Here is a 16,555-nt window from a genome sequence, read left to right as displayed (position 1 = left end):
TGACTGGTTCACTGTCTGTATTTACCTTTCCTTGACAAACATAGGAGCACAGCCCCCTCCGGAGGTTCACGGTTATCGACACCGTGGGATCCCTAGGAATCAACGCGTCTAGGTCCCATTCACTTTCAGGTCACAAGTACACACATACAAGGGTACAGTATCTCAACATGCAAGTCTAGCCTCGGTTTTCACAATTTGCAATTATCAGTTCTGAAAACACATGTATCACGAGGCATCGACTAATGAACAACCAAAAACGTTCTTGCAGGCAACATACTATCTTAGTATAACATTCCACATATACTGAAAAGCCTCTAACAAGGAAGGGACAGCTCACCCTACCTGGATATGGAGTGCTCGTCCACAATTAGCTTCCTTTTTGACTTTCGATTCTTCGTCTGGTTCCAAAGGCACACGCACAAGCCCCTTTATAATAAAATTAACCAATGAGTAACTCGACGTTATTATAACTCAACTAACCGAGCAACCAAAAAATTTATTTAATTTTCCTTAAAGTCCATCGGATTATCCTTTTATAGATAAAATCTTTACCCATTCCGAAACAATCCAAATGGCATAGCATTTGAATCATTTCGGATATGGTGATCAAACTTAACACTTGTGTCTATTAAACATAGCTCGGCTCAACTCATTTGACCTTTCCTTGTTTAGTATTCGTTCGACAAGAAAAACAAAGGATAATTTACCATTCCCGAATGTCTTTGCTTATTATGTTCATTCCGGGATATGGTAACTAAGAAAGTACTTTAACTGTTACTATTTCATTAACTTTAATGGAAAATCCTTCTTTTAACTTAATGGCATAAGGTCCCCTATTGATACCCATTTCTGCCTCGATATGGCAGTATCCATATCTTTTTTTTTTTTTTTCATATCAACATTTCTTTGAAAGAGCCCACCGAGTTACCCATTACTACACTTCCAAAATTTACAACAGATTCACTTCTTTAATTTAACAAAGCCAACCTTCTCAATACATAAGCCAATTCATACTCAATTCATTATTACGTCAACTTTCTAACGAAACCGACAACTCTCTGAAGCACTAACCATTTAAGTATTGCAAACCAAAGTTCATTTCGCTTATTCAATCAAACCACAACTTCAACTTAATACAATCAGATCACAACAATACATGTTCAAGATACCCAGACCCTTACCAATTCTTCTTTTCCAAATTAGAAGCTAATCCAACGTATCTGCATTCCACCACTGTCAACCATTCAGATTCCTAGCAAGCAAAACACAAGTTAATAGACAACCCCCAACCAATCTTCATAACCAGAAACCGAGTTTGAGAATCCTTACCAATCTCCGATATCAATTGGACTGAACCAATAATTTCTCTCTTCTCCAACATCTTCAAAAACGCAGATTCCTCAAACCTCAAGTCTCCATTATTTCTGGTTTCAACCAAAGCTACCCCAGTAGCTAATCTTCTCTGAAACTCCAATTTGCAAAAATCCAAGAACCTCATTTCGAAATTAAGTGACAGTGGGTTAGGGATTTCTCCATCCAAACTGAAATTGAATGTTTCAACTAAAGGAGGGTACGACAATTACCTAATCGGGAACGTACGAAGATCCGGCGTTCATGAGTGGCGGAGCTACGGTGGTCGATGCGCCAGCGGCGGCGCGTGTAGCGCGTCAGGCGGCTCTGGTCGGAGTCGGAGGTCGGGAGCTTGGGTTTCAAAGGATAGTGTAGCTCCGACTCCGTTTATGGAAGTGTTGAAGCTCGATTCGAGCTGGAGATCGGAGAATGGAGACATGCAGAACCTCGAGTTCCGGCGAGCTTGCATGGCATTTTCCGGTGGTCGGAATTTGAGGCTATGGTTCGGGTTTTGCTCTCTAGGGCTTGGTGCTTCAATTTCTGGCATTGGTGGCGTGAATCGGCGACTGGAAATCGGAGGATTAAGGAAGGCAGTGGTGTCTCGGTTTGGAGGCCGGAGGCAGTGCATGTGGGTGATGAGGCTCGGGCTTGGGTCAGATTTTGGTGCTAAGTTGATTGGTGGTGGTGGTGACAAGAGGTGGTGGCCGGAGATGGGCATTTCCGGCGGTTGCAGAGGAAGAAGAGAGAGGTAGTGCGAGAGGTCGGGGGAGAAAGAGAGAGAGAGGATGCGGCCGAGAGGGAGAGATGAGGAAAAATGAGGCTAGGTTTTTCTCAATTTCCTATTTATACTAATGTGCGCGAAATACCGAATTTACCCTTGAGACGAATTACGAGACTCTCTTAGCTGATTGCTTTCGGTTTTGGGCTCGTAACATTTTCCTTTATTTGTTTTTCGTCGGAACTTCCTAAGTTACTCCTTGACTTCGTCCTCGGCCCAAAACTCGATTTCGTAAAAATCCAAAATCCAAAACTTTGTTACAACTCAATTTATCGTCTTCAAAAATTCAACAAACTGTCGCCTCACTAAACTTCTGTAACCCTCTGGGCCCAAAACGAAGGACTCTGGCCCAAACTTAAATTATGAGGCCCAAATTGTGATCTTGATACCAAAATAATTTCCAAAAATCAATTCCTTCACTTAAATCACCTTGCGAAAACCTTATTGGCGAAATATTGCCTTCAAAAATTAAACAAAAATTTTCGGGGGCTCACACATGCAGAGATCATTAAGGTCTAAAAGAGTTTGAGACATCACTAGGCATCGCAATAAAATTAGCGCCTTGCTAAACCTAGGACTTAGTTTACTTGATAGTGAAAACTAACAATTGCTTCTCTAGAAGGTTTGAGGAGTCCAACTATTGACAGAGGCATCAAACAATCAAAGCGGTAGAATCCTAACATGCATACTAAGCGTGCACTCAAAGCATACAAGCAAGAATTCATCAATGGAAAAGTAGTAAGCAAAAGTCTCATCTTGAATTAAAAGAAAATAACATCAAATGTCAAATCATCTTGTAGTTCATGTCTAGGGGCTTCAAGTAGCCCCCTAACTAATAAAAACTAGTTAAACATAGACGAAACAAAACTAACTAAAGAAGGGGAGGAAGAGAGAGAGAGAGAGCTGCTGCAGAATCATCTCCTTTTATATGCTTAGAGGTTGCCTTTATCTTTCTTGTTGTGCAGGAAATCCAAAACCTAAAAGAATTAGGGTTCACGTACTTAGGTGGAGTTTTCCTATTGGCTCTTGAACTTGATGACTCATTCCAACCATTCACATCATGCCATTTGTCTATATTAAGCTGAAATATGAAGCACAAACTCGTCCTCGGGCTTCTCGGTGTGATTTGGGCCTCGAAACATAAATTCCCGTCCAACCTCAGATTCACGCGCAGCCTGACCTTCTTGTACTAAATCGGCCATAACTTCTTCTAGAAAAATGATATTGATGAGCCGTAAAAATATTTGTAAACTAGAAATCTGAGGCTTTCCATCAATATAAAGATCATCATCTGGATCATTGTGAGCTGGTCTCAGTGATCTGTCGAAGTTGACTGATCTGCACAGGCAGATTTGTCGATTTTGCCTTTCAATCCCTCTTTTACTTCTTTTCTCCTTCTTTGCTCCAAAATACCTATAAAACAAATAAACAACGTAAATAACGAGAAAATACACTAAACTAACAAAGAAAGTATAGAGATTAACGCAATTAATATCGCATAATTATGCTCCTATCACATTGCAAATTTTATGTTCGAAAAGGGTGAAGCCAAATAGAAAAAGAATTCGAGTTAAACCCTATATTGGAAAAGGAAAATATATTTTGAGTATTGCAAATGGATGAACAAAGTAAATTTGAAATTTAAAAAATATATGTAGGGTGAGAAAAGAAAGTAGGTGAACAAATTAAACTTGAAATTTAAAAAATAAATGTAGGGTGAGAAAAGAAAGTAGGGTGAACAAAGCAATTAGTAGGGTGGCTTGAAAAATGGTATTTTGGGTACTGTAAATGGGTAAACAAAGTAAACTAGAAATTAAAAAAATAAATATAGGGTGAGAAGAGAAAGTAGGGTGAACAAAGGAAATTGTAGGGTGGCAATAGCCGCACCCATTTTGTTGTGATGTTGGTGTGTTGTAAATAACTTGTGGTGTATCTTCAAAAGTCGCCCAATTACATTCTTTGGCCAATTTGTAACAATTGAGAAAATTAAATTTTTTTACTCTATTGTCGTCCCGAAAATAATCTTCAGCTTGGCGTTGCTATAAAATGTATGTTGTAAATTATGAGCACAATTAAATATAATCTACATAACAATATGATACAAAATTTAAAAAATCACATTGTATTTTAAAATAAATTTTTCTTTGAAAAAATTCTCACTTGATCTTGAAGATTGCCTCCACTTTGGTTCCTCCTCTCGGCACGTTTGATGCAAGAGTGCCATTTGTTCATTTGAGGAAAAATGTGTCTTTGCCACCGAGATTTGCAACTCTCCCACGTCCTTTGTACCAAAATAGTATCTTGGATCTCCATGAATTTTTGTTGGACTTGAACCCAAAGACCATCTTCCGATTGACTTGTACCATTGACGGAATTTTGGGATACTTTCACGAAAGCAACGGTGAGTGTTTCATCTTCCAACGGTGACCAATTCACACTTCTTTTCGACGAACTAGCCATTTTCGATAAAAGTAAAATAAATGAGTGATTAAGAATAGGGAGAAAATGAAAGATTTAGAATAGAGAGATATATATGAGGAAGTAGAAGGAAGGTTGAAGTCATTTGTATTTAGGGAAAATTTTGCGAACAGTACACCAAGTAAAGGCCACTAATAATTCTTATACACAAAGTTTCAAACCAAACATTTCGGTACACGAAATCTGAAACTCGACCCACTATCAATACACGACGTCAATTTTTGACACCAAAATGTCAATTATGCCCTCAGTTTTTTTTTTTTTAATAATTTTTTTTTTGTTATTTTTTTTCGTTCGGTTTTATCTCTTTCTTCTTTCTTCTTCCTTCTTCCTTCTTCCTTCTTCCTTCTTTTTCTGCCGCCACCAATAAAAAAAAAAAAAAAATCTCCGTAGGCCGGCCAAGCACCACAGTGCCCAGCCCCGTCTGCGAGGCCTCCAGCCACCAGCAGCACGCCTTCGACGTACTGCAGCAGCCCCAGCATCCTTGCAGCCGGCGTCTGCTCACCCGCCTGCGCAGATCCCACCTGCAGCGCACGGCTCCTGCATCCCAGCACTACCGCCGGCCAAACCCACGGGCCTCACCTCACCGGTCTCATCTCACCGTCCAGACCGACCACACCTCACCGGCCAGACCTCCAGATCCTCCTTCCGGCCTCCTCCCTTCCAGCCCACCTGCTACGCAGAAGAACAGAGCAGAGAACCAGAAATCGCGAAGAAGAAGAGAGGAAGAAAAGAAAAAAAAAAAACAGAAGAGAGAAACCGGAAAGAAAAAGACGCGGAGAAGAAGAGAAGAAAAAAAAAATTATTAAAAAAAAAAAGAACTGAGGGCATAATGGACATTTTGGTGTCAAAAATTGACGTCGTGTACTGATAGTGGGTCAAGTTTCAGATTTCGTGTACCGAAATGTTTGGTTTGAAACTTTGTGTATAAGAATTATTAGTGGCATTTACTTGGTGTACTGTTTGCGAAATTTTCCCTTGTATTTATAGTGTAAAAGTTTTTTTTTTTTTTTTTTTTTTTTTTTTTTTTTTTTTTTTTAAACCAAACCAACGTCTATAAAAAAAAATAAAAAATAAAAAAAACAAAACAAAACAAAACCAACGGCTATTTAAAAAAAAAAACCGACGGCTAGCTGACGTCAACAACTAGTCGTTGCTAACGTCATGCTTTTGTCAGATTCTACTCCCAGACGTGGGCCACAGCATTCTGATCCAATTTTTTTAAAGGGACAAATGGGCATCATTGGGGCTAAAAATAGCCCTTTAAACTCACCTATAGCCCTAATATTTAGCACTTTGGCCCTTAGCTTGTTGGGTTGGAGTTGAATTGGGCTAAAAATTACCCTTTTAGCACTTTGTCCAAGTGGGTTGGAGGTGGCCTAAGGATGAGCTGTAGATCGATGATTACACGTGGCATAAATAACAACTAAACCAGCATAATCAACAAGTGATTACCACATACAGTAACAAAGAAATTACTGAATGGACTAACTCTAACAATGACCACCAAGAAAAAAAAAACTCAATTACAGGAAACTGTTTTAGATGTCATCAGACAGTTGATAATGAAAGGCTCTTGAACATTATACAGTGGTCTAACATGATGCTTGATCTATACGTAATGCATGACACAAGAACGTGGCAGGCAAGTTTGGTTCCTTCTGCGCGTGTTGGTCAGACCTCCGATCCCCCGACATCTCTCTTTCAGCCAATACTAATATAAAATTAATAATGAGTATTCAGCTGTCAGCTTATGAATCCCTCAACCACGATCACATTCTTCTTCCTCTTCTTCTACAAAAGTACAACTAAACCTGAGGAAAGATTCACGCCCTGGAATCAGGAGTACGGAATATTAATTAATATAGCCATTTTGCATCTCCGCTAACTCAAACTCCATTTGTCCTCGTCATATTCCATTTAGCCAATCACATGCACCCGTTAATACGACGACAAAAGCCACTCTCCATGTCTTAATTTTATTCCAATTGCCACGTTTTAATCCCTATGATCACACATCCTAGCTCCAAATACTAATCAATCCTCCATTGACCCTCATCTCCAGTCCTCCACCTACCATTTTCACATATATAACACCTCTTATCTTCCCTTTACTTCTACCGTTAGTTTTCGCGTTCAGTAGCAGAACCAGGATTTGAAACTCGAGAATATATCAGATGGCGGCGTACGAGGCAACTGGCGGAGCGAACCCGGACTGGCTGAACAAAGGTGACAACGCATGGCAGATGACCTCCGCCACGCTGGTGGGTCTCCAGAGCGTGCCGGGGCTCGTTATCCTCTACGGGAGCATAGTGAAGAAGAAGTGGGCGGTAAACTCCGCCTTCATGGCCCTCTACGCCTTCGCCGCCGTCGTGATCTGCTGGGTGACGTGGGCCTACAAGATGTCGTTCGGGGAGAAGCTGCTGCCGTTTTGGGGCAAGGCCGGGCCTGCTTTAGGGCAGAAGTTTCTGCTCAAGCAGGCTGCCATCCCCGCCTCCACACACTACCACGCCGACGGCAGTATCGAGACTCCCCTGGCCCCGCCGTGGTACCCTATGGCGAGCATGGTGTACTTTCACTGCATGTTTGCGGCCATAACACCGATACTGTTGGCAGGGTCGGTGCTGGGGAGAATGAACTTCAAGGCGTGGATGATGTTCGTGCCTCTGTGGCTGACCTTCTCGTACACCGTCGGTGCGTTTAGCATGTGGGGCGGAGGGTTTTTATTTCATTGGGGAGTTATGGACTACGCCGGCGGGTACGTCATTCATCTTTCTTCAGGAACTGCTGGTGTCATCACTGCTTACTGGGTACGTTAACATTCATGCTAGTTTTTGTTTTTTTTTTTCTTTTTTGTTTCTCTCTGAAGATATTAAATGATGGAGTAATTTGGCATCAAAACGATTTTATAAGATTCTGTTTACAACAAGACCTATGGGTCCATTGCATTAATTTAATTTTGACATTGGGTGACTTTTATAATTTCTTGTTATGTAAAGACAGACATGTCTTTTACCTCTAGCGTCTTTCATTGTAAAGACAAAAACACATAATGCCAGTTAGGTCATACACTCTCTTTCAAAATATTTGAATTTTAGCCATATTATCTTTTCGAGATCGTTTTATAAGATTCTGTTTACAACAATACCAATGGGTCCATTGCATTTGATTTTGGCAGTGAGCCGATGACTTTTATAATTTCTTGTTATGTAAGACAGACATGTCTTTACCACTAGTCTTTCATTGTAAAGACTAAAACACATAATGCCAGTTAGGTCATATACTCTCTTTCAAAATATTTGAATTTTAGCCATATTATCTTTTCGAGATCGTTTTATCTCAATAATATAGAATTTGACATATCCATTTTTCTAAGAAGAAATGTATTAAGATTTATTTGTAAGCATGTCGCTGTTGTTTAAACCAACTGGGCATATATCTTGCTTCCTTTAGCAGTTAGCATATGTACCAACTAATTAAAATCCAAGAGAAGAATACTCCAGTTAAAACAATTGGAAGAAGAATTCTCCTAAACCTAATATATGCATGAATATTCTCTTACCTAAACAGTTTGGCATGTATGTGTTAAATTACCAATCTTTATTATTGAGATTAATGAAAAGCTTTATACCAAGAGATTGAATCTAGATTAACTTTCCTAGGTTGACGATGGGGAAATGTAATTATTTTGGGATTTTTTTTTTTGGATACGAAAAGACTAACAAAACAAGCTAAAGGGAGGCTCCTCTAGAGCAGCCAGCCCCAAACAGATCAAAGCTAATAGCTGAATTAACACTCGAGGGAAAGTGACTCGTCCGATCCATGGCCTATGGAGGCAAGGGCATTTGCCACAAAATTAGCTTCCCATAAAGTGTGGGTGAAAACAACTGAATTGAAGTTGGAAGCTAGCTGTTTGATGTCCTGGATGATAGACTGTAGATGCCAAGGAGTGTTGGTCTTCCCAATAACACAGTGAATGACCAATTGGGAATCCCCTTCAATCAACATGTTGGTGTAGTTAAGCTCTTGAGCTTTTAGGAGGCTTTCCCAGAGAGCAACTGCTTCAGTCAGAGGGACATTAGCTTTCCCAATTCATTTAGCACAAGCAATAACAGGACATCCAAAGCTGTCTCTGATGACAAAGCCAATAGCTGCATTGTTGTTTTGTTGGATGACTGAACCATCAAAGTTGATTTTAACATGGTCTGGAGAAGGAGGATTCCATTTGATGTGCTCCCGCTGATCTGGAGGACGCCTTACAGGAGGATTATGAATAAGGAAATCTTGAGAAGTGGAAGCTGCAATGGCCACTATAGCAGGGGAGGAGAAAGCGTCATTCCTGAAAACATTGTTATTTCTTGCTTTCCAAATGTGATAGCAAAGAGAAATGATCTTAGCAAAGAGATTGGCATCATAAGGAGCATTAATAAATAACTCAGTTAATTTCTGGTGCAGGCTATTTGCATTAAGCAAAACAGTGCAATTGGCAAGGTTCCAAACAGATCTTGACATAGAGCAATGACATAATAAATGGTCAATAGTTTCTTCACTAGCATTGCATAACGGACACAAATTAGAGTGAATGAGGCCAAACCTGTGCAATCTGCTTCTGGTTTTAAGTCTACCTCGTAAGAGAAGCCAACCAAAGACGTTCACCTTAGGAGGTACATTCAATTGCCAGAGTTTCTTAAGCAAAGGAGATTGAACATGGCTCTCTGCATTTGCATTTTGTAACCATGTGGCAGATTTAATAGTAAACGCACCATTTGGCGAGGGTCCCCAGATAAAAGCATCTTCATGGGGATATATAGGAATAGGCATTGCACAAATTTGATCCACAACATCCGTATGTAAATGAGTCAACAATTTATCTCTATTCCACTTATTGTTCAAAATATAATCGCTAACTCTTTCATTCCAATGAATAGAAGCAGTCTGATTTTCATCAAGAAGGTTAGCTAGAGGAAAGGGGAAAATTCAGTTAAAAGTCCAAAAATTAACAGTTTGACCATTACCAATAATCCATCTCATTCCATTGAGAATGATGTCTCTACTATCTAAGATGCCTTTCCAAGCTAGGGAGCAGTTTTGCCCTTTCTTAGCTTGGAAAAAGGATCTATTTTTAAGATATTTTTTAGTAACAATCTTAACCCACCAGTTACTCGGCTGGGTGAGAACTTTCCAGCCAAGTTTGGCAATAGCCACATTATTGAAATGAGCAGAAGGTCTAATGCCTAAACCTCCCATACTTTTTGGAGTGCAAGCTTGGTGCCAAGCAACAGGGTTAAAACTAGAGTTGGAACCCCAGAAGAAATTTCTAGAAACTTTATCAATTGCATTTGTTAATTTCGAAGGGCATTTAAAGCACGACATTATGTGATTAGGCATACCTGAAAGGTTAGCTTGAATGAGGGTGAGCCTCCCTGCTCTTGAAAGGGACCCTTTTTTCCAACCTGCAAGCTTGTTGGAGATTTTCAAAAGCAATTCTTTAGCATTAATTGGATCTTTCCAAAAGATGATATTATGGACACCGAGATACTTGCCAATAGTACTTTTGTGCTGAATATTTAGGATATAAACAATGTCATGTTTTGTTCCAGAGAGAACTTTAGGCGAGAAGTACAGAGAGGATTTCTGAAAATTGATTTTTTGTCCCGAAACAGAGGAAAAATCATTTAGAATTTTCAAAACGTTTCTAGCAGCCTTACTAGAAGCTCTACAAAAAATAAGGCAGTCATCTGCAAATATAAGGTTAGAGATCTTAAGCCCATGAGGAGAGGAAAGGATCCCAACATGAGAGTTAGACTCGGCAGACAGCCAGACAGTCTGTTTAGATGCCTGATTAGGGGTTCCATGTAAAGAATAAAGATATATGGGGAAAGAGGATCACCCTGCCTTACACCCCTAGTAGGGCAAAAATAATCCTCGGGTTTGCCATTAATAATAACAGAAAACGAAATTATTTTGGGTTTGGTTCAGTGCATGAATGGATATTTATTTATCAATCTAATAAAATTGGACAAACTTTAAATATGATATTGTGTGGGACAAAGCCTCGTTGTCTTTAGTTCGTTGAGGTCAGTCACTCAGTCTCATGGCTACAAGTCTAAATTTTTTTTTTTTATCAGCTGAGAATGATTTTAGTATGAATTTGAACTCAAAATTAAACAAATATATAAAACGAAATCTGAATATAATTTAATGATATGCTGACGTTGATCGAGTTTCAGGTAGGACCTAGGGTGCAGATGGACAGGGAGAGATTCCCACCAAACAACGTGCTGCTGACTTTGGTGGGAGCAGGGTTGCTGTGGATGGGATGGGCCGGTTTCAACGGCGGAGATCCGTATGCGGCCAACATAACCGCCTCCATGGCTGTCCTCAACACTAACATCTGCGCCGCCACGAGTCTCTTGGTGTGGACGGCGCTCGATGTCATCTTCTTCAACAAGCCCTCCGTCATCGGAGCAGTCCAGGGAATGATTACCGGCCTCGTCGTCATTACTCCCGCTGCAGGTACTTAATTAGCTCTTTTACTTTTATCCTCCATTATGAATTTAGGGTTGGCTTTAGCGTAGAGACTCGTTATAATGTGAATTCAGGAGTTAACTCGAAGTTTATGAGCAACATAAACAATCGGTTCGTATCAAATAACAGTTCATCGAATATACTAAATATTTCTACATTATTATTTACCGGCTGGGTTGTTTGGTTTATATATCACGTTATGTGGGCTCAAGTTGCATTTTCAATCTCCTTGAGAATCTTAGACCCTGACATGGAGTCAAGTCACTGAAAGATACGTGAAGTTGTGAACACAAACCTTAAGTTAAGCATAGTCAATCATTGAGACTAACAAATTTATAATTTTTTTTTTATCAAGAAGAAACTTCATTAATAATGAACTGATTACAATGATTTTGGACAACATCTCAAACACAGAAATGACCACTAGACTTCACACTGAAACTCTATCAAGACACTGACTGAAGGAGCCAAAGAGGCTTCGACTAAAAGAACACTTGCACAACAACTAAATGACAAAGACAATAGGCGCAGAAGCAGTGACTCTTTGACACTAACTTTGTCCACACTAACTCGCCAACCAGAGTCCACCCGGCCTGCCTTCGATCGACCAAGCCTACATTCGTTGTGACTTCAAACCCGACCAAATTGAATAGTTGGACCGTCAGACCTGGGACTAAAGTAAACTCAACACTGTCAATCCACTACTGCTCCAAATCGCCATCGCCTACTGACACGAAACCAGACAGGAACGACCCACTAGAAGGCCAAGGATGATTGTCTATGCCACAGTCAGACATTTTTGCCACCGTTGCTGACCCAACTCCAGAACAGGAACGACCCACTAGACGACCAAAAGGAAGATTGTCTCTGTCACAACCTGTAGTGCGTCCTAACCAAACCTTGGTAGGAACTTATTACCGACAAAACCAAACAAAAAACCAGACTCTAAAACTCTAGCTAGGAAAACTGGCCCACCAACAAGGGCCTAACAACAAAACCCAGCCCAACTGCATCTCTGTCTCCCCTACTCCGATCACCGGCCATTTCTCCTGTCCTCCATTGTCCTTTTTGGGCCAACAAGCACCACCCACCATCATGTCGCCATCCCAGATCGAACACAGGACAGATCAAATAGAGCCAATCCAGATCTGACAGATCCAAGTAGATCAGAACTGTGTTGTCATTACCACAGCACCACCCACCATTATGTCGCCATCCTTGCCACGCCCTGGAAACGCGCCGCCCCTGCACCACAACTCCGCCCCCAGATCAGATCGAAGAGACCCCATCCAGATCGGATTGATTTGATCCGAACATAGTACCACCTAGCAGTCTCCAACCTCGCACCGCCAAGCCAAACCGCTGACCAAGCCAGCAAAGGACAAACCACACTCCGGCCGCCGCCTCGATCTCCCCCTTCCTCGCCTCACAAAATGTCACCACAATCTCCCCGATTCAAACAAGATGCCGATCGAGGAACCCGGCACTCACTCCAGACCCACATGGGCCGACAGAGACCTGTCCGACGACGGCAAAACGCGTCCCTTTTCAAATGTTATATTATGTAGAAAAGAAGAAAGGAAAAATATTTTTGGGTCTCTTTCCATTAATTAATTTGTCTACACTAATTAATTTGTCTACACTTCTCCTATTTTTGCTCTTAATATATAATTGATAGGATCTGGGTGTCCATTAGAAAAAAATTCTGATCAATCTATGTTTGTACGTTATTAGAGTTAACGTACATGTTCGTCCATGTGATATGTGGATGTACTTTGACTATGAAACTCATCAAGATTTTTCAATATAAAGTGTAATGTATATCGACTAATATTCTATTTTAATTAAAAGAAAGTGTAAAGTGAAAAACACTATAAACTTAAACGAGTAATGCAAGAAGCTAGTGGTCTGTAGCACAATCCATTTTATAATATCTAACTATGTATAATTGCATAGACTGATGGTACGTGTGTTGTGTAATTTCGTGAATGAATTAGGTCTTGTTCAAGGATGGGCAGCAATAGTGATGGGAGTATTGGCTGGCAGCGTGCCATGGTTCACCATGATGATCGTAGACAAAAGGTGGAGACTCTTAACCGCAGTTGACGACACCCTCGGCGTCGTCCATACCCACGCAGTGGCCGGATTCCTAGGCGGCATATTGACCGGCATCTTTGCCGAGCCCCAACTATGTAAGCTACTCCCCTTGCCAGTCACGAACTCTCGCGGGGTAGCCTACGGGGGCATCCAAGTGTTCAAACAAATCGTAGCCGCCCTGTTCATCATCGGATGGAACATCGTGGTGACCTCAATCATTTGTGTGGCAATTCGGTTTGTGGTTCCTCTACGCATGCCGGAGGAGCAGTTGTTGATTGGAGATGACGCAGTGCATGGGGAAGAGGCCTACGCTTTGTGGGGTGATGGGGAGCTGTACAATCATTCTTCTACTATTATTAATAATAACGGACATGGAGCTGAGCCTCCCAGTTAGGCTGGGTCATTACTCGGAAAATGGTAAGTTTGCATCCAGTGGCGCCACTCGGGCTGTCTAAGCTACCCTCCTACCAAAATATCATTGTGAATTTTATCGGTTACAGTTGTACGTGTATTGTCACTGAAACAATTACATGTCCTCATTTGTATGTATATTGCTATTTGGGTTTGCATTTGGCTTATCGATGATGCGAATGATTATTTCCTATCACATCGAAATGCTCAATGGCATATTTCATGAACGATTGGTTGACATATAAACCATACTGCATGCCCAAACTCCAAGAGCCTTAAATCCTAAATTCGCGTCTAATTTACGGGACCCCTAATTTACCATACAGCCAATGCTCATATGAACCTGGAGATATATCTTGACTCTTCCTCAAATGTATAGATGTTTTAGATTATACTAGCAAATGTTGCCCGCGCGTTGCTGCAGGAGTTACAGTTGTTCAATTCCTGATAAATGACTCAAAATGTAGAAATGAATAATATAGCTCGCTGGGCTTGGTTTGTCTGTCATCTTCAACTTATTTGAGAAGAAGGTTACGAAAAATATTTGTTCCAGAGTAATGTAGGTGGTTTAACTGTTGCAAAAGCACTTCAAATTTGTTCTAGTGTAATCATATGAACAGCTCATTGTAATGTAGGCGGCTTAATTGTTGCAAAAGCACTTGAAATTTGTTCCAGCGTTTCTGTAGTTGTTTTTCTAGTGTTTTTCTGTAGTGATATACATATGTGATGGTATCAAGTAGTTGTGTAATTCGTTGTACATGAAAATACAGAGAAAGAAAATTGTAATTCCGTTACAACTAATTTGAAATCGATGCTTGCTTGGTCATTTTGCAGTTATCAATTGAAACATTTCAGCTTAGGAGCATTTGAATAGTTCGTCATACAGTTACGCTGGAAAGTCAAAAGAGTGGTATTAGCTGCAAGTGAAGTTTACTGTAAATAAAACACAATGTAAAAAAAAATTTAAAGAATCAAAGAAAGGAGACAAAGAATACCAAAGTTTCCTCTATTTTGTACAAAGGTTAACTCAATTTAAATGCTGAATTTATGAAAGTTTTGAGGTGTACAGAAATTAAAGCTTCTGCTATGAAGAAAGGTTAAAATTTTGTCAATTGTAGAAGGAATCAAGACTGCAACTTCTGCTAAGGTCTTGTTTGGATTGATTAAAGCATGTATAGAAATCTTTTATGTACACCCGTTGATCGAACCGAAGAAAACCCCAGCATGAAATACGTTATTAAATACATAAGCTACGAATTCATGATATATTGAATTATATCAAAGCAGCTAACGTTGACAACATTCAGCTTTTTTCTTGGATTAAGTTTGAAGTGATCATCAACATTGTAAAACCATAGTTACATGCTCACAACATATGCATAACAATCATAAAAGGGATTAAGGCTTACCTTCAGCAATTACTGGCATGGATTCCATCTCTGCAACTGCACAACACGATCACTGAATATGGTCTTCTGTTACTTACCAACTTGCTTCTCAATGGACAGAACAATATGCAAAAACATCGGTAGTAATCAGGGACCAATTCATCTGTATATATATGAGACTTAAACCTCAAGAAGCTTCCCATTAAAGCATTCCTTGTCGGTTTAGGTTTCACTCTTAGATTCCTAATGTATCACAACTTGTAGCATTCCTTGTAGACTAAGCAATGGATTACTATCCTTAATGAATTGATACACTATTCATTAAGTCACTAGTATTGATTTACTGTTTGTATCCATGTTAAAATAGGATTGATATTAAGCTAATCATTAATTACTTTATGATGATATGTGTTATGTCCATATTTGATCTTACAATCTCCCCCTTAGACTCACACATACCAAGCTCGATGATTTGCACCAGAAAACATCAAAACCTACTTAACTTACTGAAGTGCGCGCCAGATAACAAACTCAAATCAAAAATCCATTCCAACATGGTCAGATCACAGTTACTTATGCAGAGCAAGAAATAGTATACATTTTAACAAAAATGCAGAGTTTCAAAACCACAAACACAAGCTCCTGCAATCCACATATGTCAAACCAGAAGTGATACAATATATGTTAATGTGTATCAACAAGTAAACATATATTAGGTCCAACTGTATGTTTCTAAAACCAGAAACTCAAGCAAATTCACTGAACACTGATGGCTTAAAAATATTGCTTGAACCTTTGTTGGGTTTAGTGCCTATCCCTCCTTGGTGGAGATATTTTGCATGGCATGAATGCATGGTATTAATTGTTTGTGCATTCAAGGTGACAACTTATGCATGGAAAATTGGTGCATGGTCAAGTGCATGCATTGGGTATAAATGCATGGTCAAGTTGATGCATTGGGAAGAAATGCATAGTTAAATTCATGTTGAAGCTTGTGTGGAGGCAAGCAAGGAGAGGTCTAAAGCAACTCTAAGGGTCTTCCTGTATAGAACCAAAGTGAGTTGTGTTCAAGAGTGTGAATAGCTCTTGGGGTAGAGTGATCTTCTAGGTTGAGAGAGGGTGTACAAGGGGTATCCTATTGGATACAAGGGCTTGGGTTGGGCATAAACTTGAGCGGTGTAATCTTGTACTTGTGTAATTCTCTCATTATTGAAGGTGAAACTCTCCGAGGACGTAGGCAAGGATATTGGCCGAACCTCGTTAAATCTTGTTGTCTTCTTGGCTTGGTTATTTCTTATTTCTATCTCTATTTCTAGTACTTGCGTGGCGGAGGGATTAAATTCCCTAACAAGTGGTATCAGAGCTTCGGCTTATCGGTCGTGGGCTGTTTGTCATGGCAAGTTCCAGCATCTCACATTTCAAGGTGGAGCAATTTGATGGAAAGGGAAATTTCACTCTATGGCAGAGGAGGGTGAAGGACATCCTAGTTTAACAAGGTCTTGCAAAACCTTTGAAGGGAAAGGAT

The 16,555-nt window shown here is 40.1% G+C and overlaps 1 protein-coding gene and 1 long non-coding RNA gene across 2 annotated transcripts; one reads left to right on the top strand and one right to left on the bottom strand.

Annotated features, from left to right (window-relative positions):
• Nucleotides 1-1,079: 1,079 nt before the first annotated feature.
• On the bottom strand, nt 1,080-1,574 carry LOC133720260 (uncharacterized). Its single transcript, XR_009851786.1, has 2 exons — nt 1,330-1,574; nt 1,080-1,252 (listed from the first exon to the last, which is right to left on the bottom strand). It is a non-coding gene; the product is annotated as an uncharacterized LOC133720260 (long non-coding RNA).
• Nucleotides 1,575-6,644: 5,070 nt separating this feature from the next.
• Nucleotides 6,645-13,852, top strand: LOC133721940 (ammonium transporter 3 member 1-like). The gene is made up of 3 exons (XM_062148715.1): nt 6,645-7,416; nt 10,837-11,122; nt 13,132-13,852. Exons 1-3 carry the CDS (start codon nt 6,784-6,786, stop codon nt 13,623-13,625), a joined length of 1,413 nt encoding a protein of 470 aa, XP_062004699.1. The 5' UTR covers nt 6,645-6,783; the 3' UTR covers nt 13,626-13,852.
• Nucleotides 13,853-16,555: the final 2,703 nt, after the last annotated feature.

Source organism: Rosa rugosa, chromosome 7 (assembly GCF_958449725.1).
Source record: "Rosa rugosa chromosome 7, drRosRugo1.1, whole genome shotgun sequence".
NCBI lineage: Eukaryota > Viridiplantae > Streptophyta > Magnoliopsida > Rosales > Rosaceae > Rosa > Rosa rugosa.
The sequence above is the reverse complement of the archived record's forward strand: the minus strand, read 5'-3'. Positions and strand labels throughout refer to the sequence as shown.